Genomic DNA, 27836 nt, shown 5'->3' on the forward strand with positions numbered 1-27836 from the left:
CAAAATTATATTTTAGAGTTCTTGGTGCCCAAGTTCATGGTGATGTAAATTTCCAAAAAGAACCCAAAAGAAAACTTCCCATAAACAAGGCTTGTTTATAACTCATTTAAATCAAGAACCACAAATCAAATTTCTTACTTTGGGTCTCGCATCCAAAAATCAAAAGCTCCCTCCAAGGAAAACATGATCTTAATCAAGTGAAATGATGCTATATTTGTGTCCCTTGAGGTCAACACACTGGACCTGAACTACACTAACAATATGTGGCTAATCCCCCATCAATATAGGTCCCTTTGGTTTGCTCAACAAAGGTCCCTTTGGTTTGCCATATGATTAATGAAGTTTTGAGGTACATTTTTTTATATATTGAGTCGAGCCCATTGTTCAATGAATTGAGAGAGTTTTTCCTTCCAAACTCAAACAATACATAAAGGTATGGTAAGCGTCACATACTCTTGATCAAGACATGTTTAGCAATCCTCATCAACACCATATTTGCTACATAGGTGAGCAAAGGAGGCATTTCAACAAATTCATCTTCTCTAAAAAGGACTACAAATCATAGTCGTCCTGGTAGCAATGCAAGCACACCAATGGGAGACCTAGATGCAAGTCTAGAGCACGACCTTACTAAGCTTAGCCATTAGATTAGCCCATGCTGGGTAATCTTGACATAACCTTATCGGATTCTCCCCCATGTTGCAAACAATGGCACTAGTCACTCGATGAACACAATTTGTTATCGGGCTAAGGTGATTGCTTTACATCAATTGAAATTGCAAGACCAAATTTGTGCATGCTTTGTTGAAGGTCGTCAACATGCTAATTAAAAGCTTGAGTTCCATTATGACAAAGGTATTTCATTTCAATGTTTACGCGTTAAAAGTAGGCATTCATTCTAGTCTTGTCCCCATTTGATAGTCAAGGGCTCTATTGTTCCTACTTGATCACCAACATGGAATGACAAAAGATCAAAAGCACCTACTCTTTTGGACAATGCATTGAGGCATGTTAAAGATGTGTTTCACCGCAAAACGTAGAGGCACTATCATATATGGGAGCTTCAGGAAGTCCTTTGAGAAACTGTGAACAATCGAAGCTCATACTCCATGTTGAGAAACCTAAAGTCCTTGATTTCACTTGGAAACAGTCCCATGTACTAGACTTCAACGCTTCTCTTGTGGCTATTTGAAAGAGGTAGAACGATGATACTCCCTAAAATCAAGCTGAAAGAACTTGAAGCATTCAAATTCCGACAGTACTTAGCAACTCATTCGACGTGCTGCTCTTGTGAATTCTGTTATCGCACTTTTTTGCAGCAAAAATGGATTATTTGAATATGTAAGCACCCGTGCATGTGTCATTTTTACTTGATTATAGGATTGGAGTCTATGGAGGATCCTAAAGTTTTCGATCAATAATTTGGCTCGATTGTTTTACGAAAATTAAAATAACATTGACACCAAAGACAAATAAAAATCATCAGGCTAACTTCAGCACAAGAAGGGAGAGTAAATTGAGAGAGAGTGTTCAAAATTTTAATCAAGCCAACAAAATACTAGGCTTTTCTATTAAAGTTTTGTTAGTTTCTATGAAAGTTAGTGTAGACCATTGTTTGGCAAAAGAGAGAACCGCCCAGAATCAACACTCCATATTTTTTTACCAGTACAAACAGTGAAAAGGATTCCGGGTCGCAGGAGAAGCTTTTTCTTTAGAAACTTTCATTGAAGGATATATGAAGGGGACAAGAATGATGTATTTTTTCTCCGTTCCACTCACTTCGAGGGATAAAGAGGATCGGATAAGCATGATCAGCTTCAATAGTTTCTCTCAATTCCATCTCCTCTACTGGATAAAAGAGAATGGAAGCAACTATTATCAGCTTGACCTAATTTTTCTCACGTGCACCTCCTGTCACTAGTTTTGCTATTTCCACAGCTATGTCTCTTGGGTTCAAAGCAACCTCAAAATCAACAAATTCAATCTGCGAAACAACTACCATTTATGAGAGATCATGTCGCTTGTGCTCCTTACTCTCACTCTTGGATTTCCTTTCAAGCTTGTGAAAGAGAAAAAAGCACACATACTGAGCTTCTAGACTTCAACTCCATCACAATCCCATTTGCTCTCAACCCTCTCATCTCAGCAAAAACCTTGGAAATAGCTCCAAATTCCAGAAATAATTTCTGCCAAAATATTGAGTCCAGGCAATGTTATCTGCTAAACAAAACTCGGTAAGATGGCCGGTGTTCAAATTCACGGACACAAACCTTTACTTTTCGTTCCTGCTCAAAAATGAGGTACGATGTATAAACAGTCAGTAACCCACGGTGCTTGGAGATGAGCCCCTGCCGGGAGCATTTAAATCCTGGCATTCCCACCTGCTTTTAATTGAGTAAAAGGATCTAATACAGCAGCTTATGACAAGTGCATCGGAATGTTCCAAGTTATCAATCAACGAAAACAATGTGTGTGCTACAAAATCACATGTATATTCCAATGGGTATAGGTACTCGAGACACTGACGCTTTAACGCTGTTGTGTCAGCTTCGACGCTTTCTCCAACTAACTGGCCCCAGACCCGAGCCAAGTACATCTCCAGAAAAGATCCTGTACTCTTCACCTTGCATTGATTTCCACCACAAATGCATTTATTATGCGCTCGTGCTTGTTTAAAGGGGAAAAGAAAAGGGAAAATTTGACGAAAATCCCCCTGTATTCTGTGGATATTCCCAAAATGCACCTGAACTTTTAACAATTCCCATAATACCCTTGTATCAATTTTGGATAGATTGATCCAATCTTAATTCAATTTATCCTCATAGCAGGAACCAAGTGTCAAGATAAATTTTCGCCAGTAAGCTCAGAAATAGTGTCCTAGCATCGGACGCTCGGACGTGTCACCCCTAGTGCGCTACATTATCCTGAGAGCCCAAAAATTAAAATACCATCAAAAATCCTAGTTTTATCATCTTCTAATGAAAGGAGAACAGATCTTTCTATAAGGAGTTGCAAAGCATAATGTCTTGAGAGATGTTTGAGAGATTCGCCACAAGTATTTTGGGAATTTTGATCAAATATTAGAGCATTTCGGAAAAGTCTAGCAAAATATGCCAAATATGAGGGGTATTTTGGGAATTTCCACAGATTTCAGGGGCATTTTGGTACTTTACCCAGAAAAAAAACACATTTGCAACAGTGAGTAATAGATGCCAAGCACTCCCCCTACCTGATTGTAAATCACCTGCAAAACTGCTCTCCGGTCTAAAAATCTGCTAAACTTTTCCACATTATTGGTAAAGCTCATGAAAGATAATGAATCATGACCTACTAGATTCACTTGTTGTAGGCGATCAAGAGAAAGAATGAACAGGCTTTTATTATCAGACCCGGGGATGCTGGCATCAGCAAAACTCACATGCTTTGCTGTGATAAACAAAATGCCGAGACGTCCTTTTGATTTTCTGCACTCCATTACAGGATTATATTTAAATTTACTTAGGCTCCACGCAATCTACTAAAAGACAAGTAAAAGCATGATATACCTGCATGTAAATGATGCTACCATCTCTTCATCTTTTGGAAGGTCAAATATGATCTGAAACACATAAACAACCGTCTTCGGCTCCCGCACTCCATACAAAGAATAGTTCATATAAAATTCAATTCTTTCATCATAAATGTTTTCTCAGCTTTCTATGAATCAAAAGTCAGGATGCGAAGAAGATCACCAGGGTGTAAAATATGCATTGTCTAGTAGGGCAGCCTTATTTTCTATTAAATGTATGCATTGGCTGGTAGGGCATCTTTATTTTCTATTAAATGTTTTTGAAAAATCGAATGAAAACACTGGTGTTGAGGCTTCATTAGAGTTTGAGCTAATCTAGGTTCTACCGAGCAATGGGCCTGACAGCTTGAGTCCATGCCATGGTTACGTCTGTGAGGGTTTTCTTGCTCCCAAGAGGAGCCAATAATCAGACTATGGTACCAACAGGATCGTAACCTAGTGATTGAGGCGGATGTGTATGCGCAAAAACCCAGGTTCGATTCCCAGTGGCATCTTTCAAATTTCAAAAAAAAAAAACAGAACTAAGACGGTGGTAGTGGTTTATAAGTTCAGTGCAATCTCCTTGTTACGGGTCACCAAGGATGCTCACTAGCAGATTAACCAGCTCATTCGCTTACAATGCATATGGAGCTGTTCAAAATTGAAGTTTTTTGCATGATGTTTGCAAAAGCAATGCTTTCTCTTCAGAAGAGCCAGTGGTCTTATTTTTTGATACAATCTCTCGTTAGGAATCCACAGGAAGTTCAGTAGCAGATTGAAGCCCTTTTCCAACTCAACTGTTTATGATGCATATACAGTTGTTCAAATATGCCTCCTAAGATCAGAATAGTCAGAACTTACGAATCATAAAACACTCAGAAAAATACAAAAGCAAGGGACAAAAGAAAACAGAAAAGAACAAACGAAATCGCTTTATTGTTACTAAACAAAAGTAGATGAAAACGAACACAGTTTCTGTTCAAGGTTAAAGTTTTTTGTATGATGGTTACAAATGATAGGCTCGGTTGACGTGTATTACTGCAGAAGACACTTCCACCTCCTCTAAGACCACAAATTGAACCTGATTTACCAGCAAGAAACTTGCAACAAAGAATCTGAGTCTTGTGCATGATTTACTAAAATATTGTGTCCTTTTAGTAGAAGGAACGCAAAAGTTTAATGCACAAAGGATCCGTTTTAAGTTGAGCCAAACTCTTACTAAGAGATCAGTGAGCACAAATCTTTGAAGCTTGCACTCATCATCAACAGTGAGGATCCCTGAATTCGAGATAGCAAATTCAGGTCTGCCCTATGCGGACAGCCTTTCTTACCAGAGACAGATGAAGCTTCGTTCGAAAAACTGGTAGTACAGTTGAAGAACCAGCTTCCAAAGAAACGAGAAAGTCAGATACAATGCAGAAACTGATGGTGAGGTTGTGTGACCAGCTTCCGAAGAAAACAGAAAGCGGTATTCGAATTCAGGGTTTCGGGGCTTCTAACACTTAACCAAAACCAGCAAGGAGAGATTGACAGCTAGGAAATAAATGACGTTGTTCCTCTCAACTCATGATGTAAGCACCCCAAAAGGATACCTTTTATGAAGGTCTATGCACAAACTGGGCTCCCCTCATCTGTAGAATCACGGAAACATACCCCAAAAAGAATCAGGCCTAGTTTTAAAAGATCGACTAGTATCGCAAGGCTGCACTAAAATTTAGCCCACCACAGAGCCAAAACAGAAGGGGGATCAGCTTTGAAAAGATTAAATTAAATGCAACGGCCAGCACATCCTTCAATCAGCATTAAGGACACTGATTGAGAGCCAATTACATTCATGGACCTTTGTGCTTGTAAACATCTATTGTCACGCTCAATCACACCCCTTGCTTGAACACATACACTGCTTCGTGTATCCCAAACAGAAACACGTCACCTATTCACTTTCCCTCTTTCTTTACTGGGACCCCACAATTAGCCATCTTCAAGCAGGAGATGGCAAAGTTCGGGACCATGTCATGAGGCTATGGCAACTGCTAACCTTAGTTGTTGGTTTCTTTATAATGATTTTTGATTAATTTTTGAGACCCTCTTTTTGAAGTTGCAAATGGTCGGACATTGTATGGCCAATGTGAACGGCAGTTTCACCCGCAGACGGAAAGTTGGTCGGCACTGGAACTCGTAAAGTAAAAGGATGTCTAGGCTCAGTTCAAGATCGTGTAGTTCCCCCCGTCGCACTTAGCAAGTTGGTGGATACTAGGAAGTCAACTCAATAAAGGTACAATGTCAAGATGGGGTCACCAACAGTTGGGCCACATTGCACTTTTGGATGCGGTCCCAATGAGGATAGATGGTCAGATGACCAGTGGGAGCCCAACGGAATCATCTCCTAAAATTTAGGGAACTGCTATTTTGGGCCACGAAATGTGTTCGTGTCATTACCTCCGGTATGACTAGGGGAACATTTTATTACTCTGCTACAAAGTCAATTGATGCACCAGTTGAGAGATTTTTAAGCAGAAAGCCCATTGCGAGGAAATTGGATGTATGAGTGCCAAGTGGCACTTTTTGGTCAACTTACCAAGTTTAGGAGAACAAAAACTCGTAACTGACTTTTTGGAGCAGTTTTGGAGGCCAATAACTATGATTTTAAGCCATTTCTCTCCATTTTTGAGCTTCCCATGACTTTGCCTAGGTCCAAGGAGCTCATTATCAGCATTGGAAGGCATCAGATGGGTGTTTACAGGGCTGTTTTGCTGCGTTTTCAGCGATACGCAGGTTTGGGCAGCCATGGAAATCTTCCCCTTTTTGCATCTATTTGTTCACAGATGCATTACAGGTTAAGGGCAGAAGAGGGGACGCTCGATTTATGCTGGGGGATGCTTCATTGAGAACCTGTCACAGGTAAAGAGCTATGGAGTGCTTTCTTTTCCTCCCATGTACAGTGTGGTGCTAGGAGTGATGCCCTGCACGCTACACGCTGCCCTCTCTCCCCCCTACGTGCAGTTATGTGATGCCCCACAAGAGGGCTCTTCATTTGACTGATGTACAACTGTGTGGTTTCACGCTTTTCTGCTAAGGCAAGAGCCTCCTTGAGCAGGAACAGGGGTAGCTAGTTGCTACTCCAAAGAAGGCACCCGTGAGGGTTATAACCTCACCGTACAGGTGCATTTTCAGCGCTGTGTATGTGCTGTAAATTGACTGTTTTTCAGCCATACGGACGCCAGCACCATTGGGAATAGTGTCCCACTGGCAGAGGAAGGTTAGGGGACTGCTTGGGGCTGAAAACAGGGCAAAAACCAGTAAATACAGCATGCTAAATTTACTGTTTTTGGGCAAGAAACAGAGGGTATAAGCCAGTGGAAGTGAGTTCCAGCAGGGGAATTGGTTTCGCGCAAGTTTTGGGGCTGTTATGCTGCCGAAATTTGGCCAAATCAAGTGGTATCTAGTTGGATATAGACAAAGGATTCCCAGGACTCTACTTTGTAAATTTACCCTCTCAAAGTATAAAGAAATACCGAAAGGGGCGCCAATTTTGGGGCCTACAGGTTGTCGGCGTCTGCTCAGGGCATTCTAGCTTCCGAGCCATGTGTGTATTCAAGTGTTAATTCCCGTCGCATGTTCCCTTTGCATGTTCTCTCTCTGTGTGTGTCTATAGTAAAGAATTTCGGGTGAAAGCCAACGCCTACCGCCCCACGGGCCGGTTTCAAGGTTCCATTGCCGGGATATCAATCACTTTTTCCTCAAAGAGTGAGCCTCGGTTGTTTTGGTTAAAGACACAGAGTGCAGGAACGCGGGATTACACTATGGCCGACAAAGAGAAGGGCATTATGGAAGAGGGTTCCTCTTCACAGGACAAACAGGAAATTCTGCATGTACGCCCTGCTAAAAAGTGGTCAAAATAGGGCTGATTTTCTGCTGCGTTTTTAGGGTTTGCAAGTATGAACCAAGATGAGATAGGGGCCACTAGATCTCTTGAGGAAGTGATGTGGGTCTGTCAGGTGACACGCTGCTTGCCGATTCTCTGAGGCGATTGCTTGGATTCTTTGACGCATCGGCAAATCATCTTGAAATTTGAGCTTACTTGGTCGTGGGTGGTACATCACAGGTTGTGGAATTATGCTTGTTTGCAGAGGCAAGAGCCTCTTGCACAAGTAAAAAGTTAAGGGACAGGTTGCAAGATGCTATGTGGTGAAGTTCAAGAACTATCCACCTATGGATGGAAAGTGGATGGAAGAGCATGAACTGTAAGAGTCATCAAATGTATTGCACCTTTACCTTTGAGGCCTTTGGGTTATAGCCTACGTATGCCCCAACCCAATGTGTGCATAGGAGGGATAATGATAGAGCTAGCACATTAAATGTCATTTGTACATATGTTTTGATAGTCTTTCTTGCGGATACATGCGATGATAAAAGGGTGCTTACCACACAAGATCATCTATGGCATGTATTTATGGTATGCAATCGAGGACGTTTGCGATTTCAAGAGGGGGGTATGTCACCAGGCTGTGGCAATTGCTAACCTTAGTTGTTGGTTTTTTTATAATGATTTTTGATTAATTTTTGAGACCCTCTTTTTGAAGTTGCAAATGGTCGGACATTGTATGGCCAATGTGAACGGCAGTTTCACCCGCAAACGGAAAGTTGGTCGGCACTAGAACTCGTAAAGTAAAAGGATATCTAGGCTCAGTTCAAGATCATGTAGTTACCCCCGTCGCACTTAGCAAGTTGGTGGATACTAGGAAGTCAACTCAATAAAGGTACAATGTCAAGATGGGGTCACCAACAGAAAGTATCTGACAGTTGGCCACATTGCACTTTTGGATGCGGTCCCAATGAGGATAGATGGTCAGATGACCAGTGGGAGCCCAACGGAATCATCTCCTAAAATTTAGGGAACTGCTATTTTGGGCCACGAAATGTGTTCGCGTCATTACCTCTGGTATGACTAGGGGAACATTTTATTACTCTACTGCAAAGTCAATTGATGCACCAGTTGAGAGATTTTTAAGCAGAAAGCCCATTGCGAGGAAATTGGATGTATGAGTGCAAAGTGGCACTTTTTGGTCAAACTTACCAAGTTTGGGAGAACAAAAACTCGTAACTGACTTTTTGGAGCAGTTTTGGAGGCCGATAACTATGATTTTCAGCCATTTCTCTCCATTTTTGAGCTTCCCATGACTTTGCCTAGGACCAAGGAGCTCATTTTCAGCATTGGAAGGCATCAGATGGGTGTTTACAGGGCTGTTTTGCTGCGTTTTCAGCGATACGCAGGTTTGGGCAGCCATGGAAATCTTCCCCTTTTTGCATCTATTTGTTCACAGATGCATTACAAGTTAAGGGCAGAAGAGGGGACGCTCGATTTATGCTGGGGGATGCTTCATTGAGAACCTGTCACAGGTTAAGAGCTATGGAGTGCTTTCTTTTCCTCCCATGTACAGTGTGGTGCTAGGAGTGATGCCCTGCACGCTACACGCTGCCCTCTCTCCCCCCTACGTGCAGTTATGTGATGCCCCACAAGAGGGCTCTTCATTTGACTGATGTACAACTGTGTGGTTTCATGCTTTTCTGCTGAGGCAAGAGCCTCCTTGAGCAGGAACAGGGGTAGCTAGTTGCTACTCCAAAGAAGGCACCGGTGAGGGTCATAACCTCACAGTACACGTGCGTTTTCAGTGATGTGTATGTGCTGTAAATTGACTGTTTTTCAGCCATATGGACGCCAGCACCATTGGGAATAGTGTCCCACTGGCAGAGGACAGTTAGGGGACTGTTTGGGGCTGAAAACAGGGCAAAAACCAGTAAATACAGCATGCTGAATTTACTGTTTTTGGGCAAGAAACAGAGGGTTTATGCCAGTGGAAGTGAGTTCCAGCAGGGGAATTGGTTTCACGCAAGTTTTGGGGCTGTTATGCTGCCGAAATTTGGCCAAATCAAGTGGTATCTAGTTGGATATAGACAAAGGATTCCCAGGACTCTACTTTGTAAATTTACCCTCTCAAAGTATAAAGAAATACTGAAAGGGGCGCCAATTTTGGGGCCTACAGTTTGTCGGCGTCTACTCGGGGCATTCTAGCTTCCGAGCCGTGTGTGTATTCAAGTGTTAATTCCCGTCGCACGTTCCCTTTGCACGTTCTCTCTCTGTGTGTGTCTATAGTAAAGAATTTCGGGTGAAAGCCAACGCCTACCGCCCCACGGGCCGGTTTCAGACCATGTAGGATCAGTTGCTGATTATTGCTCACGTGCCGCTAGCTCATATGTTCAAGAAGCCTTGCCAGCTACATACCAAGATTTGATACACAAGTTGTGAACGTCTAGCTAACCCTTGCCTAGGAATCTGATTGAAAATGTTTGGTACATAATATCACATTTGCACAAAGACTTGGTAAACCCCTTGTTTTCCCCCAAAAGAGACAGTAGAATGCAAACGGCTTTTCATTTAGTGTGTGAAAAGTATGTATAGAGAAGGTGACACTCCCATAAACACTTGGGACAGAACTTCTCTTTCAGAATGAAAAGGTACGGCTCTCATTTACGACGAGAAGTACAAATAGAGTAGGCTTCTCTTGACTTTGAAGTACCACATGAAAGAAAAGAAAGGTAATGAGGTTTGAAAATGGAGGATATAATGCTCACACCTCTTGTCGATTAGGCAGTTCAGTCAGAAGCAACACGAGCAAGAAAAATTTTGTACATAATTGTGCATGAATGCCAACCTAGTAATCAATTTCTTGACACTAAACATACCTAACGTGTAATAATGAAGCCTGACTCTATCATGCTAAACTTGAGTTTCAAAAGGTTTGAACAAGTGGCACAAGAAAATGCCAACAATGCACTGGACATTTTAATGCCGATAGTGGTATGACAGTTCACAATTTATGTTGTGTAAATCAGGTTAAAGGAAAGATAATCTGAGAAAGGAAGTCAAAACTTCAAAATCTTACGCATTCAGGGGGGGAAATGGCATCTGCAATGCTCTCAAATGATGTGCAAGCCCACGGACCATTTCCCTAGGAATCTCGTAATGAAGCTTTGGTAGCGACTCTCTCTCTTTCCAAAAGGGGGTCTGAAAACATGTGTTTGCTACAGATTAAGGCTACTGAAATGCATGCAAAGGTGGAAAGAAATATTAGGAAGAAGTGGAGTTTGTGAAAGTTTTGATGGTATCAAACCTGCATCGTCTTATTTTTTGCAAGAAGTTTCTGGTTGCTGACAATAATTTGTGCCTCATCATCTTGTCTTTGCTGCAGCAGAAGAAGAAAATCCAGAACATGGAGATGGAATTCTTGTTCTTCTCTAGGGGAGGGCTCCTCCTTCTCAAACCTGTCCCAAGCCTTCCAGTAAAGAGCACAAAGCTTGTGAGTGTTGAGATCTGAGCACTCTAGTATTTTACGTAGCCGTCTGCTGATACCATCCATGTCTTCCTTTGAGACACCAACTCCATCTCCATAAAAATAACCATAAAAAAGATTCAATATCTGTTCCATGTAATCCCTCTGCTCCATCGTCATGGGATTGGGGTCCTCATCTCTATTCAAAGCAAACTCCTCCATGCAAAAAATCAATGCTCCTGCAATTTCCTGTGAAAAAAATTTGAAATATTTGTTCTGCAGCCATTAAAAGATTACCGTACTCTACATATTCATCACGGACTCAAATTGTACCAAAAGTAAACGTCTGAAGACTTCTGGTTCTAGCCACTCGTTCAAAGCCTTGAGATGAGTATCAAAGTAAGTAGTCAGCAATTCGAGGTCCTCTATAGCAAGTTGTTTCTTCCCAGTGATAGAGAATGCAGTCATAAGCTTTTGCAGCCTTCCTGAGAGCTCATGCTGGAGTAATTACAGAGGGAAAGATTATAAGAGCAATTTCTCAAAAAGATACTGGAGTTTCTCTTGTGACTTCTCAATTACCTGCATGTGTTCAGTAATTGATCCGGTTATATCACTAATTGAGCGTTTAACCAAATCATGTAAATGCTTGAAGTGACGCCCAACTCTCTTATCCTCAACCAAATCTTGATTGTCAAGTTTCGTAGCCTCCCTATATATGGTTGAATGTGGTAAAAGAGCATTGAATAAATTACGGGTCAACCCAACAATCAACTACATAAAACTTGAGCCATGTTGTAGAAAATAACAATTCTCCACAAGCACTAAATCTCAGAATATATTTAAGGTATTATTGAGCATCCAATCTACCTGTCTTCAAGCTTGAAAACCTCTTGCATTTTCAAATCAGTTGAAGATGGCTGCAAAGGTACTCCCCATTTTATTGCAAGGTTTTCCTCTAGGCTCATCTGCTGTTGTAGCACTGAATATAGATTGTTCAGCTGCAAGCCAGAAAGAAAATGCCTTATAAAATTCAAAACCAAACAGCATAAAAGGAAAGAGTTGAAAAAACTCCTTGTCAGTGACTTGCCTTCACACACAAAGTCTTCGAAATGTTCATAAACTTGGAGCTGTTTAATGATTTGAAGTGATCTAAGAAGTGATGATGTTCTTCAACATTTTTTTCTGGAAGCTCTTGTAAGCACATTCTCTCAGTTATTTGGATGTAGGTCTCTACTGCCGAGCACAAAGATTCCTCAAGGTTGGCATAATATACTTTTCCAAAAGGAAAATAGGAAAGGCGTGCCGTCAAATTCTCAATCACCCCATTGATCATAAAGTAGAGATCTGTAATGTGCATGTTGAATATCAAAGAAGAGTATACAGAGTGCATACGTAAATAGAATGGCCCCGCAGCTAATAATCTTTAATCTTCCATTGAACCATCTTTAAAGCAGATTAAAGCAAACCAATTTAATAATTGGAGTGTAAGCATCATGGATGCTCACCTACCACAGAATATGAGAAAAGAGCATCTGTTTCATGAGAAATTGGTTCCCATTTCTCCTCGCCAAGGTTGGAAATGATCCAGCTGCATTAAAAAATCCAATTTGGTTCCATCAAAGGCGAAGTAATGCAGAAGATTAAGAATGCATCATCTTTGTTTCAAAGCTTCTTCAGAAACTTAGCCCAACGCCTACAAAGCGGTCAAAAATCCTCGTACTCAATCATGCGGGGCTTCACAGCAGCTATCATTTCAAGTATATGGTCATGTAAAAGACCATGCAGGTCCAGAAAATCAATCTTTACATCGCTCCTCTCAAGCTCCTGGTGAAGTAACGAAAGTTCTCGGGTCAAGTCCTGCAACATGATTGGATCAATGAGGTTGAAAGATAAATAATAATTTTACTTCACTACAGAACTAAATCCATTTGAACATACTTCAAAATCCGCAGGTGAGATCCTTATGCTTCCAACGATCCCAGTAATATATTGCGAGACCTGCCAACATTTAAGGAAAGGTATTGAAAAAATCACCTGCCGGATTTTGGCACGACACAAAAAATACACTCCGGTTCAGTACTACTGCTGGCAGGATTGTTTGCCTATACTGTCTTTCCAGAGTACAGTACACAGAGAAAACAAAACTTGAACTACTGACTACATGATAATGCACCTACTTACAATAATACAAAGTACATACAATTGGTGATCTTTAAATTTTCTCTTCATGAAACCAGGCTTTCTCAGCCTTGTAGACTGGTAATTTTGTAAACATATGACATTCACATTAAATGCGGCTGTTTACTACACATAGCGAAAAAGACAAAAGAGTCTGCAGGAATAAAAAGCAAAACCGTGCTGTTTTGCCAGCATCTCCACGTTTATGTATTCAAAATCGCTTCTTGCCTTGACAGGGACTTTGTGTCTCCATGAAACCTTGTTTGAGCTCAGTTACAGAAAAGAAATTGAAAAGAAGGATAAGTCTGAACTGGACAGACATTGGAAAAGATAAAAGGAAAAGGATTGTAGGGCAGAAAGGCCCAAAGACAAGATGCAAATGCAGCCACAGCAAGAAAACAAAAGGATGAGCAATGGGGCTAAAGGAATGGGACAGCAACCTTGCCCAAGTAAGCAACCGCAGCAAAGATCCTTGAGGTGACACAGCTTTACACCTAATCACCTCTAGAGCTTCTAAATCACATTGCAGATTAGATTATATGAATGCGTTTGGCACCTTCTGATGTATTATTAAAACATCGATTGACGTTCATTGCCCTCATCTCTACACCAGATTAAGGTAGGTTCATCCTTACTTCTGCCGCATCTAAGCCTTTGCTTTGGAAAAGTCTAAGTTTGCACAATACTCTGCTGCTAGGACTAGAGACATGATAACGTACCAGCCTATAGTACTCCAAAGCACATGTCTCAAAAAATCCCAGTTTGTTTGAATATTCTGTCTGCAAACATGCACGCAAAGTCCTCAAATCCTTCTGCAAGAGAGAGAAGGCTGTACTGAAGGTTCTTGTGTTTATTTCCCCTTGGCAGCTATTGTCTTCTAGATATTTGTTGAATCTTTGTGCACATGAAATCTGTCTCAAACAATAGATTTGGGTATGTGTAAGATAGTTAAAAAAATGATCCATATACAACTTAAAACCACAAAATAAATGGTTGCACCTTAATCCATCTATTAAAGCAAGCCTTAAGCTCCAGAGGATTTGGATCCCAGCATAGTAGAAGTGAGAGAAGCTCTATTAATTTGGAAATGGCTCTTTGAGGTTGATCCAACAAGAAGACAGACTGAAAGTCTTCCATCACAGTTATCGATGGCTTAATTATCACTGTAAACCACAGTTTTGCAACCCTTCAATATATTCACCAAGATGCACATGCTAGGTTTCGTTGACTTTCAGCACACTTGCAGATATGCAAAGCTTACATGCAGTGACCTCTGCGAGTAGGGAGTACTCCAATTTGTTGAGTTTGCCTTGTTTTGCATTTTTGCAGATAGGTTTCAATTCCCTTGTTATAATTTCCAAATACTCAAGCTCAGGCTGAAATAACGTAGCTAGGTGTTTTAAAACTGCCAAAGAGCATGTTTCCCTTCTCAATCTGTAATAAGATTCGTAGCAAGCAAGAATCTTCTGCCAAGTGTCTTCCAGTTCTAGCTCCCCTGTTGATGTGTAGCCAGCAACACGCACCAAATTGGTCATTACAATCAGCGACTAGCTCAGAACAACACAGACAAACACATATTAAAACAATTCCTATAAATTACCTTCCAAATGCATTGAGAAAGCCAACAGCACCAGTGCGTGATAACCATCCACCACATCAGGTATTGGAGGGTACAGGAGCATCTTATCATGCACAGAGTCACTGCAACACAAGCAAAACTATGACCAAACAGAAAACCATGGAATAGAAGTGGTTCTAATAGACACATGTGTTACGCAATTTGGTGCTACTGCACTATTTATAGAATTATCAACCAATAAGTGTAAACTTAAAGGACACTAGCAATTGCAATCCCTTGAAGAACTAAAAGAATCATCAGTGAATGCTTTGCCTAGAAGTTGTCCCAAAGGTAAAGAAAGTCCCACAATCTCATTATGCATTGCCAAATAAGAAGAAGCGTGTATAAATTGCATAGCAATAGCAAAAAGTAAAGGGCTAAGAGGACTACCCATCCTCCAAGTCAGTGCTATGGTGGGGTCAATGACACCACCATTCATCATGACATGAGAAATGTAACATGCACTGATCGTGTGGGGACATAGGGCAGCCAAAACCCATAGCATGCATAGATCTCGCAATGAAAGACTCGCTAAGGTGAATTCAATCATTTGAATGTGATTCTTACACTTGACTAACATTTAGAGGCAAACGCATTGGGCACAAAGTTGCCCCAGAAAGAGGAAAAATACAGAGTCATATAATATATTAGCAAAAGACTACGATGGGGCGTTGATGACATGATAAACAAACCGGAGGGTTAAATCTAAACAAAATGGAAAAATGGAAGGGGAATGTAGACCCAAAACATAATGGCAATTTGCCAAGGTACAAGAAGCAAGATAGTTAGGCAAGAGTCAAGAGTCAAGAGACTAGGCAAGAGGGTCCAAAGGGTGTTGCTAACTCGTGACCTCCTCAGTGAAGTCCTCAAAAGGCTTTGGCTCAAGTGGGATGGGAGCTGGGGGGGAAGGATAAGGCTAGAGCTTGGAGGCTTGAGGTTTGAGCATGGGGAAGCTCACTTATATGGAGCCTAGCATCTGCAAATAAGGCGTTGAGGCTTGTGTGTATGCACGGGCATGTGTGTGATGATCATTCAATAAGCCTTGAGGCTCATTGAGGCTTTCAAGCCTTGAGGCCATAGACACTAGAGCTCATGATGTCTCGGTTGGACAACCATCCCCAGATCGCTTGTCCTGCGTTCTAAAGGTCCATCCCGCTCGTCTCATGTCACTATGATTATTATCCAATAATGACTCCATAATAGCTTCTACTCTAGCTTTTTGAAAACCAATCATACACAAATCAACAATGTGTTCGCCTATGCACTTTGTGACCGAAAGCAAAGTTCCATTATTGGAGTCTACAACAAGCTTGACACAACTAGATCTAGCAAGGCCTCCAATAGCATCAGTTAGTGACGGCGTGCACATTCATTATGAACAACATATTAACGTGCCACCTTTGCACATTGCCACCAAAAAATATTCCAAGCATAAGATGGCAATAAAGTTGGCAATGAGCTGAGACATATAACCTTTGACCACGGATTGCTTTAAAAAGGAGCTATTGAACTTTCAGAGGAGCCTTCCAATCATAGTCAAACCTCAAGTAAGAAACCATTGTCATGCATAACATACATCCTCTAATCGACTCCATGTAGCGGAATATTGGGCAAATTGGCATGTGTAGAATGGAAGTGTCCCAAAGCATGCATAAACTACTCCTATTTGATGCTCGTATGCAAGGTGGCACAAACAAATTACCAAAATGCTACATGGCGGAATACAATAGCTGCCAATACGTAGCAAGGCAATTCTGCCCTTCTACCCATATGGGGCAGTCCTATGCAACCGTATGCACCACTTGCCCCTCATAGAAAATGGGCATGCGTCACAGCACAATGTCGCGATCTTGGACAGTTCAAAAAAGAACTTCATTAAACGCCCTAGGCCATCAAATATCCACAAGATCTTCGTTAAGGAGAATATTGAGTTGTATCAATTGACGTGTGTAGAACATCTTCTTCTTCACACTGTTCAATTCCCAAAGCATGGCTCTAGCATGGAAGAGCAACAAGGATTTAGCAAACTCTAGAAGGAGGCGTTCGGAAAAGCACTTCATTAATCTCCCTGGGCCATCAAAAATTTCTTCCACCAGATCTTTGTGAAGGAGATTATTGAGCTGCATCGATTGAAGTGTGTACAACATCATCTTCTTCACACTGTTTAATTTCCAAACAATGGCTTTTAGCTTAGTAAGCAGCAAGAAATTAGCATACTCCAAAACAACTCCTTTGAGGTCGACTCTAGCATTTTCAATCAACTCAAGGTGATGCATAATCTCGAGGGGAGAAGTTGCAGCAGCCATGGGTGTCACAAACTGCTGACGTGGCACTCCCTAGAGATGTGGCCGACTTATTGAAGACGGCCGAGGGGCCTAAACCCTAGCAAAAGAAGAAGCAACAGAAGACCTTACCAACTTATTGAAACCTGCCAAGAGGCCTAAAAGACATAATGGGTTAGGATTCTTTTGGCAGTTTTTGGACCAGTGCTTTTGGGATTTGACTGCTTTTGAGTTTACTGCTTTTGGGGCATCCCTTGTAAGAATAAATAGACCCATGGGACCTCACGCTGCAGAGCATCTGGACGCAGAGTCTGAGAGCAGAGGTCCCTTGGGAGTTGTACTTTGCAATGATTAATGATAAAGAAATACCGAAAGGGGCACCAGACTTTGGGGCCAATACCTCAGGGCACGGAACTCCGCCGGGCCATGTCGACTCTCTCTCTCTATCCAGAGTGCAGATGAGGATGGATTCTAGTATTTTTGTTCTAGTCTTTTTGTACCCAGACATTGTATCAGATTCACAATTTTGTAACAGTTTGGTCTCATAAGTCATTTTGGCCTTTTGAAGACGTTAATATAAAATTTCATCTCTCTCTCTCTCTCTCTCTCTCTCTCTCTCTCTCTCTCTCTCTCTCTCTCTCTAAGTTCGGTGATTTTAAAGTTTTTGTTCATGTGTTTCCATTGATTCCACGCTTGGAGTGTCCAAGCTTGTTACACTTCAATACAGTGCCCAGAGCTAGATTGATGCGCAGACTATAGGAGATGAGGTACCCAAAGAGTTGATTTGGGGGATCATGGCTCTATACAAGTCAGTAGTGGGGCATGTAATACTCCAGAGGGGATTTCTGATTTGGTTCACTCCACTATTGGGGTGAAACAGGGCTGCCCACTACCTCCTACACTATTTGTCATGTATGTGGATGAGATTGCGAGCTACATTGAGAGGGATGGTGATAGAGGAGCACAGTTGGCAAGGACATAGATCCCAGTATTGTTATATGCTGAGGATAGTGTGTTAATTTCTGACTCCCCGGAGGGGATGCAGCACCATTTAGGTGCTTTGTACACATTTGCCCACAATAGTGGATTGTCTGTTAACTTGGGGAAAACCAAGGTTATGGTGTTTAACACCACACCACAGCGGGTCAGGAGGTCAGCACCCACTTTTACATATGGCAAGGAGACGTGGAGTATACAGATGCATATACCTATCTTGGGGTAGTCTTCAGTGGACCGGTGTTTTCATTGAGGAGAGCAGCAGATACTAGATTGACATGAGGTTATGCAGCCCTGGGAGGACTCGAGAAGATATGTTCGCAGGTTCAGTTTCACGAACCTCGAGCAAAGTTGTCGCTTTTTGACACTAGTGGTTTCAGCTATGCTTTATGGGGTTCAGATTTGGGGATGATCTCTGGTAGCACTGATGGTTGGAGATGTATGGAGAGGCCTAAGTCTCTATGATCTCTCGGATGATTCGGGCTAAGGCCTTAGTGCCACATGAAATTATTCGAGCCGAGCTAGCTGCCCCCCCCTCTCGTGGTCGAGGCCCTTACTAGATCAGTATCCTTCATGCATAATCTATGGGACCTCCCCAAAGACAAATATGCTCAGCTAGCCCTTGAGTCATCTCGACAGCTAGCACTACAGGGGGACACAGCATGCTGGTATGGGCAGATGACATTATGGTTTCAATCACATGGCTTCAGCATGGATAGACTCCCTCTGTTCCAGTACTCCTTGGATGCACACTCCCTATCTCTAACACACACAGAGACCACTAGACTCATATGTCTAGATTTGATTCAGCTAGATACCAGGATCACATGGATACAGCCGACACAAGAGTTGGGCACGAAGATGGCCTTCTAGAGAGAGCATCTTCTCCAACTAACAGAAGACAGACCGGCCTATATGGACACTCGTTTATCCTATGGGATACGATGTGCTATTGGTCAGATGCGCACATCACCGCATCAGCTAGAGATTGAGACTGGCAGCTTTAGGAGAATACCAACAGAGGCTAGGATATGCCAATTGTGTCATATCGAGCCAGAGACAGAGTTACATCACATTTGTCATTGTCCGGTATACTATGCGATACGAGGCCGCTTTCACTGTCTTTTTAGAGAGGGCTTTGGACCATTGGCTAGAGTCATTATATATCAAGATCGGAGATGGCTCGGGTTGTTTTTGCTACAGCTGTGCAGACACAGGGAGAGTCTCATGAGGAGACCAGGCAATGGGAGACAATCACAGAGGGAGATTACTGACTCCTGCCAGATGAGCATGCTTCGCAGCAGACTTCAAAGCCCACTTAAACCAATGGTATATTAGTTGACAAAGCCATTGAGCTTGGCAGAGCTAGACGCCCACATCTACGAGGGCGACCACGACATCGACGAAGGTTCCATTAGAGGATCAAGACTTTTCTAGCACGACATGGGAGACGCCTAGAACGACTATTTACAGAGGTGGACATTGACGAAGCTCTTCAACGACCGATGCAGTACTTTCTCAGACAACGCCCAATGTCGGGCATCCTCAGGCACTGATGATGATGATGATTTTAATCTTTCACTTTACTTCACTTCATTTTTATTTTTGTACCCGTACATTGAATTAGATCCACAAGATTGTATTAGTTTGGTCTCATAGATCATTTTGGCCGTTTGAAGACGTTTAATATAACATTTCATTTCATCATATCTCTCTCTCTCTCTCTCTCTCTCTCTCTCTCTCTCTCTATATATATATATATATATATATTTTATTTATTTATTTATTTATTTATTTATTTATTTATTTATTTATTTATTTATTTATTTATTTATTTATTTATTTATTTATTTATTTATTTATTTATCCTTTATGCACGGTCTATGTGATCTCCCCAGGGAGAGATACGCTCGGCTTGCCCTGGAGTCATCTCGACAACTAGCTCTACAAGGCGATACAGCATGTTGGTATTGACATATGACAGCATGGTTTCAGTCGCATGGTCTCAACATGGATAGATTACCTCCGCTTCAATACTTCCTGAATGCACCCTCCCTGTCTCTCACACGGACAGAGATCACCAAACTCATAAGTCAAAATCTGATTTAGCTAAATACCAGGAGCACATGGATACAGCCGACACAGGGGTTGGGCACGAAGATGGCCTTCTACAGAGAGCATCTTCTCCAACTCACGGAGGACGGCTTTGTTACTAGGCATGCATACATGGATACACACTTATCTCATGGGATAAGATGCGCTATTGGACAGATACGCACATCCTCACATCAGCTCCAGATCGAGACTGGCCGATTTCGAGGGGAGCCAGCAGGAGCCAAGATATGTCACCTATGTAACTTAGAGCCAGAGACAAAGCTGCACTACACGTGTCAATGTCCGACATACTATGAGATACGCGGCCGCCTCCACTGCCTGTTCAGAGAGGGTTCGGACCTTTTTCTAGAGTCATGAGATACAAGGATCAGAGGTGTCTCGGATTGTTCCTGCTAGAGTTGCGTAGAATTAGGGAGAGCTTGCTGAGGACATCAGGAGAAAGACGGCCTCAGAGATGAATCACAGATTTCTTTACACTAGCCAGAGGAGAGCCAACGGAGCAGTCATTACAACAGATCTCAGAGCCTAATCATACTAGAAGTACACTGCTTGACCAAGCCATTGAGCTTGGCAGATCTAGACGTCCACGACCTCGAGGGGTCTCCCACTACCAACGAAGGCTGCAACAAAAGATACAGATCACTCTAGCTCGACATGCAAGACGCCCAACCAGAGTACTGACCATGGAGGAGGTCGATGAGATCCGACAACGACCGATGAGGAATTTCATATGAACCCACAACAACCCCCCCCCCCCCCCCCCCAAAAAGGGTTTTAGTGTCTTAGTGTTAGTTCTTTGTAACTTTGTAATTTCCGTTCTCAGACATGGTATCAGATTCACCAATTGTAACTTTTTGGTCTCATAGGTCATTTTGGCCTCTTGAAGACGTTAATTTAGCATTTCATTTTCATCCATCTCTCTCTCTTTCTCTCTCTCTCTCTCTCTCTCTCTCTCTCTCTCTCTCTCTCTCTCTCTCTCTCACACACACACACACACACACACACACACACACATATGGATCTCACTGTTTTTAGGGTTTCGTCACTGTTGTTTTGCTGTTTTTGGAGTTTCGAAACTGTTTCTTTGCTGTTTTTTAGGGTTTCGTCACCGTTTCTTGCTGTTTTTTAGGGTTTTTGCCACTGTTTTTTGCTGTTTTTTAAGGGTTTCAAATCTGTGTTTTGCTGTTTTTTAGGGTTTCTTGTATTTTTTTGCTACTTTAGAGTCTCACAGAGATGGGTCTATCCAGACTATCACAAGATGAAGAATACACTGAATATGGCAGATACTTAATAGATATGGGAACCGCACACAGATTGGCCATTGTGAATGGCCTATAAAGATTTTCGACAGCCGGAGCCTTTACTTGCTTTCCACACCGACATGGTGCCAGCATAGTGGATTATGTTATGGCCCAGCCAGGTCTCATTCCATTCTTTCACGATTTCATGGTGGGCACTAGGCCAGTTGGAGTAGCAGTTGATCATGCTACCGTGTCCTTCACCCTGACCTTTCAGTTCAGCACAGCTCCATTAGGAGAGGTCCCCACACACCCTCGGTATACCTTCATGAGGGAGACGGATTCTGTGTATATGGATGAGATATACAGGCAGCTATGCACCCAGGAGCCGGGACGGCCACTAAATGAACTCACTCAGATACTGACAGAGACGCTCCATGATGCAGCATCAGAGGCATACCCCCACAGCCAGCCCACACGGAGACAATCTGGGAGCATGCCCCAGAACAGTTGGTATGATGAGGAGTGCAGAGTGACGAGGATCAAATTACAAAGGGAAGTGTTAATGGGTATTACCACACATAGACAGTCACAGATTATCTTTCGCCGCCTAGTGCAATGAAAGAAAAGGGCCCATCTATCTCAGCTAGAGTGGGATCTATATCAGCTATTTATAAGTAAGGACTCGGGCGAAGCGTGGAGGCTATTCCACAAGCATTCACCACCACCAGCGGTCACCTCCACTGAGACATGTGGGGAATATGCCACATCTCTCTACACAGCATCAGGGCAACCACCTCTGTTGACCCACTAGAGACATGCCCGGAGACATGTTCTTTCTTTACTGCCGAGAGGGTAAGGAAAGCCATTGACAGGATGAAGACAACGAGAGCACATGATCATGATTGTCTGGTAGCAAAGCACTTCATCCATGCCAGAGATATGCTTGCAGATCTCCTGGCTATGATGTTTAATCGAGCCATGTATGAAGGCTTCCCGGAGACTTGGAGTTTGTCTACGATTGTGCCTATTTTCAAGCCAAGAGATCCCATGATTCCCGCGAATTATCGCACCATCATGGTTGGTCACACTTTAGCTAGATTGTATGCATCCGTTCTTGAGCAGGAGCTAAGTAGATGGGCAGAGCGAGAGGACATAAGAGCACCAGGGCAAGCAGGTTTCAAGAGAGGTTTCTCCACTCTTGACCAGATTCTAACACTAAGAACTATTATTGACGAGGGTAGACACCATGGCAAGAGTATCTATTGTAGCTTTGTGGATTTCCGCAGAGCTATTGACACAGGGCCAAGAGCCAAAATTATACGCACACTACAGGACATGGGTGTGCTTACAGAGCTGATATGGGGTATTCTAGCTCTATACAGGACAATACAGGACAATGATGGCGCGGGTACGCACCACTGAGCGAATGTCTGACATGCTCCACTCCACTATTGGAGTAAAGCAAGGATACCCCCTATCCCCGACTCTTTTTGGGATGTATGTGGATGAGTTTTCGGACTATGTAGAGCGTCCGGGGGACACGGGGGCTCAGCTAGCACGTCACGATTGTGACTATGTTAACAACAATACATCTACTCCTAGTTGCAGATACGCGAAGTGCCATGCCAAGGAGGATCCCTGCGCTTGGATGGTCACAACCCCTTCACCCAAAGGACGTGTCTCTCCGCCAAAAGCCACACTCCTTCGACGACTGGTCACACCCCTTCGCTCTACGGGTGCGACTCTTCGCCCAATGGTTGCAGCTCTTCGCCGAAAGGATGTGTCTTTATGTCTAAAGTCGTGTCTCTTCACCAAGAGACGTGTCTTTTCATTTATGTCTCTTCGTCTCCTATATAAGGAGCCCTTGTATCACGCATTCAATCAATAAAACACAGAGTCTTCTAAGTCTTGTCTCGAGTACAGTTCAAGTTTCTTAAGTCTTAATCATGAGTTTAAGTACTTAATTAAGGATTAGCACCTAGAATCCTTACAGTGGTATCAAAGCAAAGAAAATTCCCGGGACCCGAAGGTTGTGAGCCTCTCACCCTCGCCGCTACCCTCTCCCACCCTTCCCGGAGTTGCATGGAAGCAGAAGAAAGATGGTACGTATGTGCATACAAGCATGAGGTAACTTAAATTTATTATGTTCCAATTACATACATATAGAACGAAGGACAGGGATGCAAATGTGGGTGTGCGGGAGTGCTACGTACCTGGCCTCCTCATCGGGTGGTGTCCCTTCGGGATTGTGCACGCACCTCTTCCTGTGAAAGGACGGTACCTCTTCACCTTGCTCGCACCCTTTCGCATACGGGTATGTCGCTTCGCCTGTGTGCCCATTCACTCAGCAAGGGGCTGAATTCTCTTTGCTGGCTACTACACATCAAAAGGGTCACCTCTTCGCGAAAGGTTATCATAGAAGGCACCGCTTCACTAAGGGTTGCACATAGGGTGTACCCCTTCCCCGCACCCTTTCCACACACCCCTGCGCTGCAATTCTCTACGCTGGCCCTGAAATTTGCTTGCGCTGGCTGCTTCGCGCTGAAATTCCCCAAACACTGAAGCGCTGGCTGAGTCAATCGCTGGGCTGAAACGCTGGAGTGTTTTTACGTCAAAGAGCCAGCAACGCAAGTCAATTAACTTATATATAAAAACTCCACTCTTAATGTTTTAAGTGGCCAGCCAAACTTGACCGGCCTGCCCCAAAATCACATAAAATAATCACTTGTGCACCTTATGGGTTAATAACAGCAGCGTACAAGAATTTTTTTTATTAAAAAAAAAAACAAACCCAGCGATGTCAAAGTCTCACGATGCCCCACCTCTCCGCCCCTCCAGCATTGGCTCTTTGCTTCTCTGTTGCATGCAGTCAGAACTGCACCCATGGCTGACGAGGAATTCCATGTACCCCACCCTTATCTTTCATATATAGACGAAGTTCCCGAAGAAGCCGTACCGGCGAATCCTCCCCCTATAACGGAGCTTCCGCAAGTGCTCCCGCCCTAGAACCTGTTCACAGAACCTGCTCCTGCACCTATTCATTATTCCCTTTGAGGCGTAACCATGCCGAATTCTCAGGACGGAGGTAGTCAATCTAACGATGCCCTTACTCTTATTAAGGAGCAAATGGCCACACTTTCCATAAGCCTTGCATCACTTCACACTCGCTTGGATTAGATGCACACGCAAAATAATATACGAACTCGTCCTCCTACTTCTCTGACTACACATGCTGATTCGACACCTTCTTCCGAAGCTTCAGTGGACAAACCAAACGAACCAGACCCAACTAAAGAGGTAGACAATCGCGAACTTCAATTACTTTACAAAAATTTTAATGCTGCACAGAAGAAGAAGCTTGCTGTTAAATTGCCGGAACCATACACTGGTCGCCGCGACAAGCGCGTGCTGGACCAATGGCTGTTCAAAATGGAGGTTTACTTAACAAACACAGATTTGATCGAGAGTAAAAAAGTTGCACTTGCTAGTTCTTTGCTCAAAGACACAGCATTTCTTTGGTAGCAACGACGGGTTGCTGATGGTAAACACACACCTTCTTGGGATGCTATTTGCAAGGCGTTCGAACCTGCCAATGCGGATTTTCATGCCTGGTCCTCTCTTCGCCGCATGAGCCAGACAGGTTCCTTGGCCGCGTACATCAGAGAGTTCCAAAGGCTAACTCTGGAGATAGAGACCCTTAGTCCCTCTGATAAACTTCACAGCTTTATCGATGGACTCGAACCCTGGACTCGAACCCAACCTGAAGGATGATGTGCACAAATACAACCCTACCACCTTGGATTCTGCAATTGCCTATGTGGAGCGTCTTGGCGATAATCAGCGCCCTACATGGAATTTTCTCCCTGTAATAGGCCTTCAAGTAGCGCTCGCTTTTCACAACGCGATCGCAGAGACAGCTATAGCCAAAATCAGCAACATCAGTCTCAGTTCAGACAGCAAGCAATGCAACCTTATTCAACTTCAAGGTTCTATTCTCAAGATCGACAATCTGAAAGCAGATCTTCTTCACATGTTCCTCTACTTGATCGTGGTAAAGAACGTGATTTTTCTCAGCAAGGCTCTTCGTAAATGGATTTTCAACTTCAAAGAAGGAAGGATTATGTACAATTTGCAGTGGTGACCATAGATGGTATCAATGTCCAAAGAGACCAAATCCGTCTAATTCGAAAAGAAATTCCAACGCGGAAACATCATCGAATTTTGAACAACCAGATTCTGCTAAGGATAAAGGAAAATCTGTGGTCAATACTATTCGTGTCTCAGAGGATACGACTTAAAGCATGCTCAGTGCAATTCTTCAGTTTTGGAGCCTCTCTCAAAGCAAGTCTTGAGCCTTTTTGGAACACTCAATGGTCGCTCCATCAATATTTTGGTGGACAACGGATGCTCGAATAATTTCGTCAGCACTCAGATAGTTCAACAGCTTGGCTTACCAACTCAAAAAACATCTCACTTATATGATGTGGAATTAGCAGATGGATCAATTTTGACTTGTGATCAGACAGTTCAACAATTGCAGTTCGAGATTCAAACTTATGTAGATCAATTGGATTTTGAATTCATGCCTTTATCTTATTACGACATGATTCTTGGTCAGCATTGGTTATTCCAATATGATCCAGCAATTAGCTTTCGAGGACATACTATCAATTTGTTCAAAGATGGACGTGAATTAACTTTACACAGGCTTTCTCATGCGGAAAGAGTGATTCAAGCCTCACGTGTACAAGTCAAACAGCATGATACAGTGGATTATGAAACGAATATGATCCTCGATGCAGATGCAAATATTATTATTGATGAATTTTTTAATTCATTAACTTCTCCTAAATCAATTGATGAAGACAAAGATAAAGATATAGTTGCAGATTCCGAGTCTGAAGACGACTATGCTTTCTTTGATTCTTTACTGGATGATGATATGTCAATTACAAGTCATGAAGTTACAGTTCCAGAAGATGATTCTGAAGAACTTTGGGATTCATTATTGGAAGATGATTACAGTCTCAAGCCAAAATCCTCTCCAATGATTCATAAAGTTGAAGTTACCCCATCTGAAGAGTACCTTGAGAAGATTTCCTCTTCCCCAAATATTTCACAGTTATTGGAAGATTTTGAACCAGAAGGCTTACATCACACGATGGATTTTGAAGATCAACCTTTTGTTGCAGTCAACCTAATTAAGCCAAATTCCTCTAAAAAGTCTTTGAACAATGCATTGATGTGGGACTTAGCAGTCAAAGCAAAAAGGTTTCGCACGAAGCAAAGGTTCAAGACAAAGGTTTCCGATAACTCAAAGATTGAAGATTTTCGAAGATTCAATGCTTTTCCAGAGTTCTTCAACATCAGAAGTCATTTCTTTGACACGGGCTCTCATTTTAAATGGGAGGAAATGTCACGATTGTGACTATGTTAACAGCAATACATCTACTCCTAGTTGTAGATATGCGAAGTGCCATGCCAAGGAGGACCCCTGCGCTTGGATGGTCACACCCCTTCACCCAAAGGACGTGTCTCTTCGCCAAAAGCCACACTCCTTCGACGACTGGTCACACCCCTTCGCTCTACGGGTGCGACTCTTCGCCCAATGGTTGCAGGTCTTCGCCGAAAGGATGTGTCTTTACGTCTAAAGTCGTGTCTCTTCACCAAGAGACGTGTCTTTTCATTTATGTCTCTTCGTCTCCTATATAAGGAGCCCTTGTATCACACATTCAATCAATAAAACACAGAGTCTTCTAAGTCTTGTCTCGAGTACAGTTCAAGTTTCTTAAGTCTTAATCATGAGTTTAAGTACTTAATTAAGGATTAACACCTAGAATCCTTACATAGCAAGGACATGGATTCCGTTGTTACTATACGTTGATGATATTGTGTTGATTTCTAACTCTCCAGAGGGGATGCAGCGTCATTTGGATGCTCTGCATACATTTGCTCGGTCAATCTGGGGAAAACCAAGGTTATGGTGTTCAACACCACACCACAGCGGGTCAAGAGGTCGGCACCCACATTTATGTATGGCCAGGAGAGTGTGGAGTACATAGATGCATATACTTATCTTGGGGTAGTCTTCGGTGGACCGGTGTTTTCACTAAAGAGAGCATCAAAGACTAGACTGACAAGAGCATATGCAGCTTTGGGCGGTGGATTGGAGAGGATGTGTTTGCAGGTTCAGTTTCAGGAACCGCAAACAAAGCTTTGGCTTTTTGACACTCTAGTGACTCCAGCTATGCTCTATGGAGTTCAGGTATGGGGACCCTCAGTAGATCACCATGGGAGATCTAGCAACACAGATGGAGGGAGATGTATGGAGAGGCCTCTGGTCTCTATGATCGCTCGGATGATTCGAGCTAAGGCCTCAGTACCACATGAGATTATCCGACCCGAGCTAGCCCCCCCCCCCCCCCCCTCTCGTGGTGGAGGCATTGACGAGATCACTATCCTTTGTACACGGTCTATGGGATTTCCCAAGGGACAGATACGTTGGGCTTGCCCTGGAGTCATCTCGAC

At 42.9% G+C, this 27836-nt stretch overlaps 1 protein-coding gene across 14 annotated transcripts in view; it reads right to left on the reverse strand.

Annotated features, from left to right (window-relative positions):
* Window positions 1-1496: 1496 nt before the first annotated feature.
* LOC147438039 (uncharacterized) overlaps window positions 1497-27836 on the reverse strand; it is a 64723-nt gene continuing 38383 nt past the window's right edge. For 2 of the 14 annotated variants that reach the window (XM_086487399.1, XM_086487400.1), the window contains 18 exons: window positions 14657-14757; window positions 14318-14551; window positions 14056-14219; window positions 13776-13967; window positions 12817-12876; window positions 12599-12735; window positions 12384-12466; window positions 11966-12222; window positions 11746-11876; window positions 11458-11587; window positions 11212-11376; window positions 10720-11127; window positions 3546-3598; window positions 3230-3464; window positions 2527-2623; window positions 2271-2368; window positions 2088-2186; window positions 1497-1984 (listed from right to left, as the gene is read on the reverse strand). In XM_086487399.1, the coding sequence (XP_086343525.1) occupies window positions 1889-1984; window positions 2088-2186; window positions 2271-2368; window positions 2527-2623; window positions 3230-3464; window positions 3546-3598; window positions 10720-11127; window positions 11212-11376; window positions 11458-11587; window positions 11746-11876; window positions 11966-12222; window positions 12384-12466; window positions 12599-12735; window positions 12817-12876; window positions 13776-13967; window positions 14056-14219; window positions 14318-14551; window positions 14657-14757 (2740 nt within the window). In that variant the 3' untranslated portion in view covers window positions 1497-1888. Of the gene's footprint in view, window positions 2369-2428; window positions 2925-2981; window positions 3465-3545; window positions 3599-10491; window positions 10614-10719; window positions 11128-11211; window positions 11377-11457; window positions 11588-11745; window positions 11877-11965; window positions 12223-12383; window positions 12467-12598; window positions 12736-12816; window positions 12877-13775; window positions 13968-14055; window positions 14220-14317; window positions 14552-14656; window positions 14758-27836 lie in introns of those variants that run through there. The other 12 variants (XM_086487401.1, XM_086487402.1, XM_086487411.1 and 9 more) reach the window with 12 other exon arrangements.

This window comes from Adiantum capillus-veneris, chromosome 17 (assembly GCF_014529385.1).
Source record: "Adiantum capillus-veneris isolate H3 chromosome 17, ASM1452938v2, whole genome shotgun sequence".
NCBI classification, from domain to species: Eukaryota; Viridiplantae; Streptophyta; class Polypodiopsida; order Polypodiales; family Pteridaceae; genus Adiantum; species Adiantum capillus-veneris.